The sequence below is a fragment of the Glycine soja genome, chromosome 13 (genome assembly GCF_004193775.1).
Source record: "Glycine soja cultivar W05 chromosome 13, ASM419377v2, whole genome shotgun sequence".
Taxonomy (NCBI): domain Eukaryota; kingdom Viridiplantae; phylum Streptophyta; class Magnoliopsida; order Fabales; family Fabaceae; genus Glycine; species Glycine soja.
In genome coordinates, this window is record NC_041014.1 from 22757418 (window position 1) to 22770085 (window position 12668).

The 12668-nt window shown below is 33.8% G+C and overlaps 1 protein-coding gene across 3 annotated transcripts; it reads right to left on the reverse strand.

Moving 5' to 3' along the window:
• Nucleotides 1-1879: 1879 nt before the first annotated feature.
• On the reverse strand, nucleotides 1880-11401 carry LOC114381973 (phosphoinositide phosphatase SAC3-like). Of its 3 annotated transcripts, none has more exons than XM_028341202.1 (16): nucleotides 10592-11401; nucleotides 9547-9751; nucleotides 9303-9465; nucleotides 8506-8728; nucleotides 8287-8363; nucleotides 7307-7494; nucleotides 7097-7194; nucleotides 6441-6574; nucleotides 6224-6352; nucleotides 5662-6022; nucleotides 4885-5006; nucleotides 4359-4460; nucleotides 3845-4039; nucleotides 3223-3399; nucleotides 2915-3029; nucleotides 1880-2494 (listed from the first exon to the last, which is right to left on the reverse strand). In XM_028341202.1, exons 1-16 carry the CDS (start codon nucleotides 10709-10711, stop codon nucleotides 2369-2371), a joined length of 2535 nt encoding a protein of 844 aa, XP_028197003.1. In that variant the 5' UTR covers nucleotides 10712-11401; the 3' UTR covers nucleotides 1880-2368. The 3 variants fall into 3 exon arrangements, with proteins under 3 accessions (XP_028197003.1, XP_028197004.1, XP_028197002.1); XM_028341203.1 differs by having other exon boundaries at nucleotides 1880-2485; nucleotides 5662-6025; XM_028341201.1 differs by having other exon boundaries at nucleotides 5662-6025.
• Between the last annotated feature and the right edge of the window lie 1267 nt (nucleotides 11402-12668).

Consider the following 12668-nt stretch of genomic DNA (forward strand, 5'->3'; position numbering starts at 1 on the left):
AGTAGTTGTTCTCCCTTGCGAGCTCCAAGTGGAAATTCCGCCATGGCTTCCGGAGAAAACACTTTTGCGGTTGAGGTGCGTTTGCAAGTTTTGGAAAACCCTAGTTTTCGATCCTATTTTCGTGAAACTGCATGTTGAAGGATCACGCAGAGACACCACCCCACGCTACTGCTCCATGCAACGTTTACTCGATGACCACCCATCACTCATGGATGAAGTTGGTGGCCACGGATTCGATCAGAAGTGCCACAACATGGTTGGGGTACGTAATGGATTGGTCTGTGTGTGGGCTATGACTACCACTCGCGATTGTGATTGTGATCGTGATTTCGGAATCCCGCTACAAGGTTAAGATCCCAAAAATAGGTACTTGGGAAGCGAAGATGGGCTTTGGCTATGATGATTCAAGCAACACTTACAAGGTGGTGGCAGCGGTTCAATACTCCTCCATGCAATTGAAAACTGAACCGAGAGTTTACTGCATGGGTGACAATTGTTGGAGAAACGTTGCAAGTTGGACAAGTTTTCCCCGTATAGTTCAAGGTAGGGGATGGATTCTGGGTGGCACTCTTAACTGGATAGGAGTTCTTAATGATCAGTATGGAGTTTTTTCCTTTGATTTAAGGAAGGAGACACAGATATTTGCCGCTACCGGTTGCTCTTGATATACCCTTTGGTGACCTCCTAGAAGTTGAAAAACAATTTAGTGATTGTCTATGACTTTCTCTTGATTATAAGAGAAACCATCTCGTTGTTTTGGAAATGAAGATGGTTAATCATGAGGCTCTTCGAAAATCTGTTTCTCCGCATTGGACGTCCATGCATGCTGCAAAGGGCGATGTAAAGTTGGTGGTGGCAAACATTCAAGAGTTGGAACTTGTTCTGTGTAATATTGGAGGAGTAAAGCTTAATGGAATAGTTTTCTTGGAGACCAGTCATTATGTTCAAAGCTTGGTTTTGCCTTATCCAATTTGAGATAATAGTTATATACTTTAAGTAGTTTTAGAACCTTTTCATTCCGTGCAAGCTAGTTAGCTAGGAGAAGACATAATTTTAGAACCTTTTCTAAAATTGGTTTTGTGGCTGAGACTAATTTGTTGGTTGCAAATTGCAATCAAAATCTTTGGGTTAAATTATGTCATTTTAATTTTCTTTTTATTATAAATGATTTTCCCAAAAGGAAATTGCTTCTTATGTCAATGTTTTAAACAATAATGGTCAACGTTGTTGATGCATGCATTTCTTAGGAACCCAAATTTGGGATTGTGGAGTACTAGCTGATGATCTATTCCCTACACCTTCTGTAACGATGTTCAACATGCAATTGTGCACCATATATTGAACTTTGAATGGCTTTCCATGTGGTTTTGTTCTTGTAACGATCATACTCCTTGTGTTGGCTTGGCACTTTAAAGTTCAGTGTCAATCGTTTTGCTTTTAAGAAAAAGTTGCTGGGCAATCACACAACTTATCTTTTCTTTACAAAACTAAGAAGAAAAGTCTTACACCAAATCCAAACCTTTAATACAGCCAGGTTGTAATTGACATAGGTATGAATAACTCCTAAAAGAATTCTTATTCAAGATTCATATTTATAGTATAAGTATGAATTTTATATATAAAAAAAAACTTTACATTATTTTAACTAGTGATCTATAATTTATATTACAATTTTAGTTTTTTAAAATTATATGAACGTCTCGTTTTACATGTATTGTTCGTATATAAAAAAGGAAATAAAAATCATAAATTTATTTCCGTTATCGGATTAGACATTTATGAACTCTTGAGCATTAACTCGTAGAGAACCGCAATTTACCTAAAAGCCAGAGTAGTGTGATCATATGCATGAGTTCTACATTATACATTACAACAAGCAAAGTTATTTAAAAGAATCAATTATATCTACAATTCTAAAAGTGAAGCTCCCACAAAACAGGGTAAATAATATTTACAAAAGGTGCACCTATTAAAACTGCTGAAAGAATAATGAAAACACCGAACTCCAAGAAGACAATAACAGAAAATAACAATAATAATAATAATAATAATAATAATAATAATAATAATAGTAAAAGAAAGAAAAAGACAGTGAAGAATTTTACAAACACTTGCTATGCACTATTTTCTACTATGCCTTGAGGATTTGATTGAGATCTTCACAACAGAAATATTAATGTTGCATGTCAATACCAAGATTGGCCCCAGGATGATTCTTAGATTAGCACCACATAAACAGAAGCCTACCCAAATGCCTGATTCTTTTTCTTTACCCGGTTCCTTCTCTCTAGTTTCTTCTAATAAGCATCTTTAGACCAAGCCAAAAAAATGTCAATCATACATTAGTGCAAGAGATCATATGCAAAGTTCAATGGCAAAGTGTCTGTCCATAAGTCACCCAGTTTACAAAAGTATCTGGAAATTCCTCTGGTGTGTTGGACCGTGCATCACCGTAGGATAACTCGGATTCAGTTTGTTCCCTTCCCTGAGAATACTACACAGAATTAGTGTGTGAATTCTGAAATAAAGATCAAGTAATTTAAGAAGTAGAACACACATAAACTTGTTAAAAGTTCGGACCAACATAAAGTCATGCATATCCTAAATGAATGGTAAAAGATTATTGTGCATTATGCACAGAATACATTATCTTTTATCATATCAGAGCAAAACATACCCTTAGTAGACCAAGAATAGCCTAAACTGTTTATTACTTTTTTTTTACTAAAACAATGAATTCAAATGCATGGTTCAAAACTACATACACTGCATCATGTGAATGAAAACTTGCAATGTATAATTAACGGATTCAATATATTAATTACATCATGTTCATTGGTATGGAAGTACAATGAATCTAAAGGAATGAGGAAGTAGTGAATGTGATATTATATTGTATCAGAAAGTGTGATACCTTTAGGCTGGAGGCCCCCCAATCACTAGTGGAGGCAGTTGCCTCACCTACCATTATTCCATTGACAACATTTTCTGAAGAAACTCCAGCAATTGGAGAGTTGGTAATTGATGACCTGCATTCGGTATAAATTTGCTTCTAAACTCAACAAAAATGATTTTGGATAAAACAAATACAAAACACCAGAAAGAAGGAAAGAAACTTGGGTAAATTTTGAAGACCATCAGAAAAAAGAACAGGACATAACCAAGACAGTCATATTTTCCCATTAATTGCATAGCAAATTCAGTTCCTATAAAATGTATTACCTCTCAAATGGCTCTTCTTCACATGAATTTCCTGAAGAAGATAGCCAATCCAGGTCAACAAAGTTGGAGCAGCTGAAGGAATCCCCATGATCAGAATAGTAAATATGTTCACTTTCAAGGCAGCGCTCTCTTTGCATATCTCCAAAGAGCTGTCTCCGAGGCATTGAGGGAGTGTACCTACACATAAAAATGAATTGTATATCATACACAGACTCAGTGGAGAAAATTAAGCAGCAAATTGCAGAACATGCCATCATACAAGCAGGCAACACAAGTTCCAATTTGTATCTGCGCAATATGAGCTCATTGAACATTTTAGATTACAAATTTACAATGTATTGGACATTTCAAAATACAAACAAAGCAATGATAAAGAAAAGAGAGGACAATCTCGAATGAATAGAATAATTTTTTTCCCATCTTCTAGAAAATATTTACTATACATGTACAAAAAATCTTATACAGAAAAGCATGCTACGAAATAAAAACTTTCTAGATTAAGGTGACTAATAAAGACAGTAGAAAAGAGAGACTGTATAAAATGGGAGTGATGATTATCTATTTCCTCCTGTACAACTTAAAACAGATTACACTTAAGTTTACATTAATATAGAACACAAACCTTGAAAATGAGATGTCACTCTCAGTAGTAGATATTTCTGGTGATGACTCACAGAGACCCTTGCTTCCTTCTTCTGATCGATCTGGTAAGCCGCCTTGGCTTGGGAATTTTTCATGCTTGGCCTTTGGGGCTGACATCGGTGTAGAACTTTCATTAAGAATGTTTCCATCTGAGAAGGATCTTTTGAAAAATGACCTAAAAAACCCATTTCATAGTTACCATATTAGTTGCATAGATAGGCATTTTCAATGTACATGCTTCAAGTTATCATCATATTTGCAACAAGCTCAAATGATTATGAAATATCAAATTTTATTTTAGATTGTTTTAACAAAGTGTCTACTAGGGCCAGGGCATACGTTTCATAGATCAATATAAAAAATATGGAAGGGGAAGGTGGACTGTGCAAGTTCCAGACAGAGAAAAACCCCAATGCAAGATCTTCAAGCAAGGACCATTTCATAGAAGGTTAGGGGAAAAAAAGTGTTATATTCCATATATCATATTCAAATACCTAGCATCGTCATCTCCATGTCTTCCTGCATCATAGAGCTGATCTGAACCCAACTCCCATAGAGCAGGCTTACCCTGTTGTGGCTGAAAATGCCCCAGGAATCTGCCCCAATAAACAGAAAGATCATCTCATGATTAGAAGAAGAGAATAATAAGTTAAAATTGCAAAGGCATCTTTACAATAGAATATATGACAAAAGTACAAGCTGCCGAAAAAAATATCACAAAAGTTGCTACTAAGCTAGAAGACACAAAGACATGCAGAGGGGTTGGAAAAGTCTGTTGCATAGTCCCTGTTTTATATTTGCAATATTTGAGGAGCATTTCTAATCCTACTGTGTTATCCTTCTTTCCATTTTAAAGAAATCTCTTGTCCAAAACAAAAGCTCCCTATAACAGAGAGGTAGAGACAGAACAGAAAATAACAAACAAACCAGGTAGAAGCCAAGCTCCAATCCAGAGATAATATAAGTATATAACTTGGAGGCATATAGAAAAAGAAGACAATGCATGACTGTAGCACATACACATTGATTGCATCCTGTTTCATAGCATCCATGTATGCATTGCTATAATAGCGTTGAAGAGTCCTAAAAAACTCCTGAGACTGTGTTGCAGCTCTCCACTGGCCCCTCCTCTCAGAGAAAATCTATATAGAAACCCAAGTTATAGAAAAAGACTATCAGAAAAGGTTAAAACATGTTATACCAATGTATAGTGTAGATATAACAGGAAAGAAAATCCTATGACCACTGCTACTCTGCCAATTTAACAGGCAAGAAATACATAATCATCGAAAGATTGACCAGCCCATCAGTGGAACATTCTCAATAAAGAGAAATTAACTCTAATTTCCTACATTATTTTAGACAATTATTGATAGCCACAAAGCCGTATTTGTCAATGTTCTCTATAAATGATGCATGGGATCAACACAGTATATCAGTCCATTCTCACAGTACTAACAAGAAAGCTAACAAGGATATTATATGCCATCCAGCTCAAACAACATAATTAGAAAGCTATGATCTGTAGTTAACCCTTAAATAATTTTGATTGGGAGATAAATAAAAAGGTCTACTTTCTCCAACCTCCCCCTCCACCAAAAAAAGGAAGTTTGATGGTTATCTTTACCATCACAAAGTTTAAACCCAATGAGCAATGATAACATTTATTAAAAACAAATCTATTCAACTGGCTTCTTCGGTAATTAAAAAAGAAAATGGAGCAAAACTATCAGTTCCTAAGCTACATTAGAATATGTAAACTGAAGCAGTTGTGACAAGCTGCAGAGTGCAAATCACCTTGTTGTGAGCAGCAGAACCACCATACTGATGTGCGAGTGTATCACCCATCCGCTCATAAAACCCCATCAAATCATCTGCTACAGGGTCATCAAGATCAATTTTTGGGTGGTCAATAACTCCCAGAGCATGGAGCTGGTGGCCAAGAGCAGCCAACCCATATGCATATTGTGCAACATTAGTGCGATCCAAGCAGTCTATGCAGTTGGTCCTGAGCACCCCCCTCTGCAACATGGGTGGTTTGACAGAATGATTTTCATTGGCATCATTGTTTCCTTCACTTGGTTTCCTCTCTAAATTATTAGCATCCCCATTATCATCATTGGCATGTCTAGTAGGTGAAAAGGTTCCCTCATCAACACTGCTGCATGTAAAACTTAACATTAAGTAAACAAAAAATGCCTGAGGAAAAACTTTAGGTATTTCCTCTGTCCATCAAGCATTAACCATTTTTTTTTATAAACACTGTCGGGTTTATTCTTTGGAAAAGCTGATATCATTGTTCTTATCTAAGAAACGTTGCAAAAGGTAATTGAAGATTTGAAACAAATGAAAAACATACTCTGTACTTTGCCATTTCAGACTTTCTTCTGGTCTCAAGGTTGGTGTCGTTTGGCAATAGAAAAAACTTGTTAATGTCAATGCATATGCAGCCACTTTGCCAAGAAGCTGCAAGACATTTGTAGCTTTGCTGGAAATGAATATAAGGAAAATCAGCTTAATCGGAAAGCACATTGTAATTTGCCAAAAAGGATAGAATTATACAATAAAAAATCAACCTCTGAAAATGTTTGTGCAGATCCCAATGAAGGAACCTAAGCCTGTTCTCCTCGGATAAATCTTTATTAATGAAATCTATGGCATTAGCAAACTCTTGACGAAGTATGGACTCGCGAGGCTTCTTCTCATGGGTCTGTTGGTTAAATGGAAAAAGAAACTTATCAATCACCCCATCCAGGAGTCTTGTACAAAAATGATACAGTTGAAATTATAAGGTTTAGGACTTAAGTAAGGAGGGAGAAAAGGAGAGAATGCATACACAAAATAATAGATATTGAATTGCTAAGGTGTATTATGTCATACTAATTAGTAAGTACTAACGCAATAGTCCTATTAATACTAATACTGGACTCCTGATCCTAATTAAATTAAATAGGGGAACAAAAAACTTAAAAAGTAAAATAATTTATTCTAATCCATCATGCATCATTCTCTTCCTCTAAATATTATGTAGATATTCTAACAAATCAACACAATATTCACTTTGTCATCATTATATCACCTTTATTTTATTTTAACAAAAATATAACATAAAACTAGTCAAGAAATAACCAATTACAACATCAATATGTTTCAACACACCCAAGATATAAGAAAATAGATTTTTCAAGAATTTAGATGATGACATGTAATAAATGAGGGGGAAAAAGATTACCTTTATTAAATTCAAAATAATTATGGGATTCCCATATCTTTTGACAAGGTTTTCAAAGTGAAGTCTAGTGGCTTGATAATTCTGATCCTTTTTTGACACTGGAAAAAATAAGTGACTACATAAGCATAAACATCTCCACATGGAAGTAGAAAAATTGAGAGAAAAATAACTCTGCTAGTGCTACAATATTTGTGAAATGGGAGGGCATACATATAATATCTGGTTTAATATTTAGTTTTGAAGTTTCCTGTGACCAGAAAAGAGGGATTGAACCACGGTTCTGGATGATAGAGCTTATTTGGATGGGAAGACCTTCAGCAACATCCTCAAAGACTATTTGTTCTGTCTCAACATCATTTGCTACTCTTCCTTTCTCATTAACACCACGCCTCAAATACCTAGACAAAATAATCAAATAAGTGAAACTGTGAATTGTACAAATAAATTATTGCAAATATAGAGACATCTTTCTACCATATCTATCTTGAAAATTCAAGTTTTTACTGCTTGCACTCTGCTTATATATATTCCCTTACCATGTGCAGAAAATCTTGCATGTGATTGCTTTCAAGTTTCCACTCATGGTCTACCGCCTCACTTAATGCAAGTCACAATTGGGCTAAGCTAGTTGGACTTTATTTTTTCAGGGGGGGGGGGGGGGGTGTTAAAAAAAAAGAAAGTGAATATAAAGCAAGAGGTGCCAAGTCCAAATTGCCTTGGGAATTTTTGACAAAGTAGCAACCATGCACAATCCTACGGGAAGACCAGCCCACTCTCGACATTGCAATACTTGTTGTAATACTTGGACAGATGCCCATTAATAATTTCAACACCCAAATGTAAACGGAGATTCATACCATCATAAGAACGTAAAAAACAGATTATTCCATGCCACATTCCCTATACTATACTCATTTTATATTCAAACTGCAAAGACATAGTGACAAACTAAAACAACTAAAATTTACAAAAAAAAAAAAAGGACCAGTGTAAAACTGTATACGGATAAAATCCTCAGCATAAGAAGGATAAAATCATCAGAGGAGGCACTTGATAGATTGACTAGCTAAGTTTGCACACAGTCAAATTATAGAACCAGATACCAATTGGATGATATGCAGACATAATCACATTGGAAAATAATTCAATGGATTTAATATTGGAAATAAGATATGATGAAATTTACGGACCTAGTGCCAGCATAATGACGTGATCGTCTTGCAATGAGCGTAAGTGTGAACTCCCGTCTGGATATCATAAGCATTTCCTAATGAAGCCACCAGATAGAGGTCAGATATTCAAGATGAGGAAGACAAAATTGCTTGTCTTAAGCAGGAACCAGTTACTTGACAAGATTAATCAATCAATGAATACAGTATCCAACGGAACTTTGAGTAACCTGTCTTCACCTGTTTAAAAAATCCATACACTAGTGCAACTGTCCAAATAGTATTCTGGAGGTGATTCCGAATTCCTCGAGTTAAGAATTCGTTCCAAACAAACATGGTCTCATAAAGAATATGGCCTGTCTCATCATCACACATGTTCCTTTGAAGACTACGCATAATGTGGTATGAGTAGCTGAAAAAGAAATCCTTTGTAAGGTCAACCATGCATAGGAGCCTCTTGTACCTAAAAAATCAACAAAAATTAAATAATTAATACAAAACCTGATAATGTATGTAGAAAGAACAATAAAATTTGACATAATGCCAAAAAAACCTGTTTAATTTCAAAGATGTGATTAATAATAGGAACCATGTAGCATTTCTAAATTACACCAAAATATCATAAACAAAGTCTAATCAAAATTAGGTTCTCCTCAACAAATCAGTGTGCTTCTTTAACATGTCATATTTATATTTGAGTCAAACAGAAGGGATGTAATCATATAATTTTATCTGCTTTTATATTAATTTCAAATGTTTATAAACAAAGGATAACTGAAATAATTTTAAAACTGGATAATGGGTAGAAACAGAGAGACCAGTAGAAATCCAAGTAAATTAAAATAAAAACAAAATATTTTCTTGTTTTACTTAGTTACAGGAAACAGTGGGAAGAAATGAGCATTTGAAACAAAAAGAAGCAAATAAATGTTCATATATAATGAATAACATGCAAATAGATGCTGAGCATCACTTGGGCTAAAATCCAGGTTTTCCATGATAAGTAGAATTGACGTAATATGCAAGATTGTAAAGACCTGTTTTCATTTTTAGAATTGATGTTAGACCGAACTGAAGAATTTGGCAATGGAATCATCTCGCTCTTTGAGACAGCATATACTGTATGACCACAGATTGCACCAATTTGCCTTCTTTTTGTGATAAGCAGCATGTAGTAAGGCCCCAAAAATTTGATGAACCCTAAAACCAGAATAGTATATCAAGACACTAACTCATAATTGGTCAACAGGCAGGTAGACAAGACATTATGGATTTACATACCTACAATTCCATAACAAGTTGTAACAAATTTTAGTCCACCTGTGGACTTGTTACCCTCATGTATCCGTCTCAAAAGATCAGAACATTCACTTTCTGTATATGTGGTGGAATCTTCACGCAAATTTAGCTCGGAAGGATCAAGACGGTCAATCTTTAGTACTTTCCAATATGTCCTGCTCTTGTCCCTTCCTATCATGTAAAAGTTCTGTGGAATAAAAAAAATGCAGAAGTTAAATATTTTTAAGTACAAGACAAGCATGATAAACACTGCAACTCCAATAACATTCAATTTTGCAAATTAAATTTCTCGAATGGGATGTCCCAAGCTTAGTATGCATATTAGATTACCAGGGATGATAATACATACATCCAAGGATCTAAAGCATGATGAGAAGCAAGAGACAACCCACTTTCAAAGCTAGATAAATAACATATCCCAATTTAAGATAAGAAGGAATTATGAAGCATCCACATAAATGATCAAACGAAAAGGCATAAAGATTTCATTCTGAAGCATTTCAGAAAGGCAAAAACCATACATAAGAATATTAAACTAGGAACAGGATAAGAACTTCACCAAAACATGGAATGAGGCAACCAAGCTAAGTAGTTCTTTCTAGTTTGCCCAAACTAATTTTTATATCATAAAACAATGAAAGCAAGGAAGTTCAAAACACACATTGAAGTCTAATCATCGTGCAAGAATCCAACACACTGGATGACCAGCTGGTCAAGTCTTTTCTAAAAACATTCAAAAAAAAAAAGTCAAGTAGGCAGCTTTGAGACAATGGTGCACAACTAGGATAATAAATGCACTAAAACATTATATACATACATACAACACCATATATGAATATGAACAAGAAACAAGTGCATCGATAATACTATTGATCTACAGTGAAGGTTAAAATTATCCACAAATATTTTATAATTTCTACAACACAGAAAGATCAAATCACATGACAAAATCAAAGAGATCCCCTAGCAGACTGCAAACTACAACAACAGTTTCGAAACAGTGGAAAGAAGAATAAAAGGGCATTACCGATCGAGTCTCATATAGCCTAAATTTCTGCATACAGACATTGGAAGGAGGAGAAGGAGGAGAAGGGGATTGATCAGAGGCAGAAGGAGAGTGACAAGGTTCATTCTCTGAAGATGCCATAACTTTCTCTGCAACACTCAGATCCCCCGAGCCTCAGGCTCAGGGAAACCACCAAAATGGCATGCAAGGAGTAATAACACAAAATCACAAAAATTCAGAATCAGCACAATGCAAAAGACCGACAACCCAAAAATCCAAACCCATACCCTGAACTCTAGGCTGCTTCAGATACAGCATTATTTTTCAAAACTAATTCCAAAATTATTGATCTTTCCTCATCCTCTCAGCTCCATCCAAAACAACCATCACTGCTATAACCCAACAACGACCCACTATTCCTCACTCCACCCTCCACACACCCAGATCGAAAAATCGCCACCCCACAAGCAAAAATTGAATTTTTTTATTTTTTTTTAACGGAATATGTGATTGCACTCTTGCACACATGGGGGATCACAGCATGTGGGTATTTTGAAAATGGAATCTCTTCGCGAACAAGACACGATGAGAAGATCGAGCAGAGAAAACTGGGCGAAAATTGAAGAGGAGAAAGAAGATTTGGGAGGTTCGAGAACAAAAAAGGTTGGAACCACGGGTGCAGGAACAAGAGCTGCTAATTATTGATTCAATTTTTTTTAAGAAAAATGGATATATAATTTTAATTTTAATTTTAATTTTTTTTAAAAATCTGATTTCTCTCTTTTCTCTCATGAGAGAGAAGGTGAAGACGAAGGCTCAGATCCAAAGAACAAATCAAAACCACAGCGTGAAAATCAAAATTAAATAAATAAAATTAAAAGTTGATGTGTGAATTTTCCGTCCACACATTGAAATTCGAAAAAAAAGGAGTAATAAAAGAAAACGCATAGTATATCTAGAACAGCAATGTTAAAATTATTACTCTTGATAATTATTGATGAGAAAGAATCATGTGTAATATTGCAAACATTATTAAATACGTAACTAGTTATATCCATTACAGTATCTTTTTTTTTTCTTCTTACAAATTTAATTTATTATTCAACGACCGACGTATTGTGAAACGTGTCATCTGAATTAGTTCGTGATGGCTACAGGCTACTCGAGAAGATGTAGAAGAAAATGAATTTACAAGTATAATTATTGTCCAAGGACGGCAATACAATAATGGTGCTCTTATGTAGTCACTTTTCCAGTTTCCTTATCCAAAAATTTATTAACAATTGCAATAACAATAATTTGGAACATTAAATATTTTTATTTTACTTTTTTTAACTCTTTAGCTGTTACACTACAAAATGTTATTGACAAATTATTATTATTTTATATTAATATTATACTCTCTTATATAGTTAGAAACAATTTTGCTTAGAAGATGTAAATATTAACGAAATTGTTTTTCATTTTTTAATTAAATATTTTCTGTATATATAGTTAAAAATGAAATTCTGATCAGTATACTTAAATAATTTAATTATTTATTAAAGTATTAGACTTTTATCGGTCAAAAAACTGTACTATGATGTACACCTATATTAAAAACATTTGAAGAATTATGATACCTTCGCATTGGCATCTAATGAGAAAGAAGGATTGTGTATGATTGGACAGCTATTTAAATAATAAATAATAATTAAATAATTAAATTCATTCTTATAAAAATATGAATACGATCAAAAATTAATGTGAAAGTTGAAAAATATAAATTTGGTTGTGTGACAAATTATTTAATTTATGTTTATCATTAAATTATAATATTTAAGAACTAATTTGATGATAAATTATATTTTTTAAAGATTAATATGTCATTAAGTTACAAAGTTTAAGAAGTTATTTATTATTAAATTATTTACAAAATTAATTTGTTATACATTTTATATATTTAAATATTAAATTTTTATTTTTTATCTTTAAAGAATTAATTTATCAACCTATCATATTTTTTACTATGAATTTAAACATTTATCTTTAAGAAAAAATAAATCAAATATAAAATTTAGTTGTTTGACTAGCAATGAATGTTTTTATATTTGATACT

Bases quoted from the DNA above. Each gene is read 5' to 3' on its own strand.
- LOC114381973 (XM_028341201.1), bottom strand. From the start codon at position 10,711: ATGGCATCTTCAGAGAATGAACCTTGTCACTCTCCTTCTGCCTCTGAT. The intron at 8,364-8,505 runs GTGAAGACAGGT...TGGCTTCATTAG, and splicing joins TGTATGGATTTTTTAAACAG to GAAATGCTTATGATATCCAG. The intron at 4,040-4,358 runs GTATTTGAATAT...TGGGTTTTTTAG, and splicing joins CATGGAGATGACGATGCTAG to GTCATTTTTCAAAAGATCCT.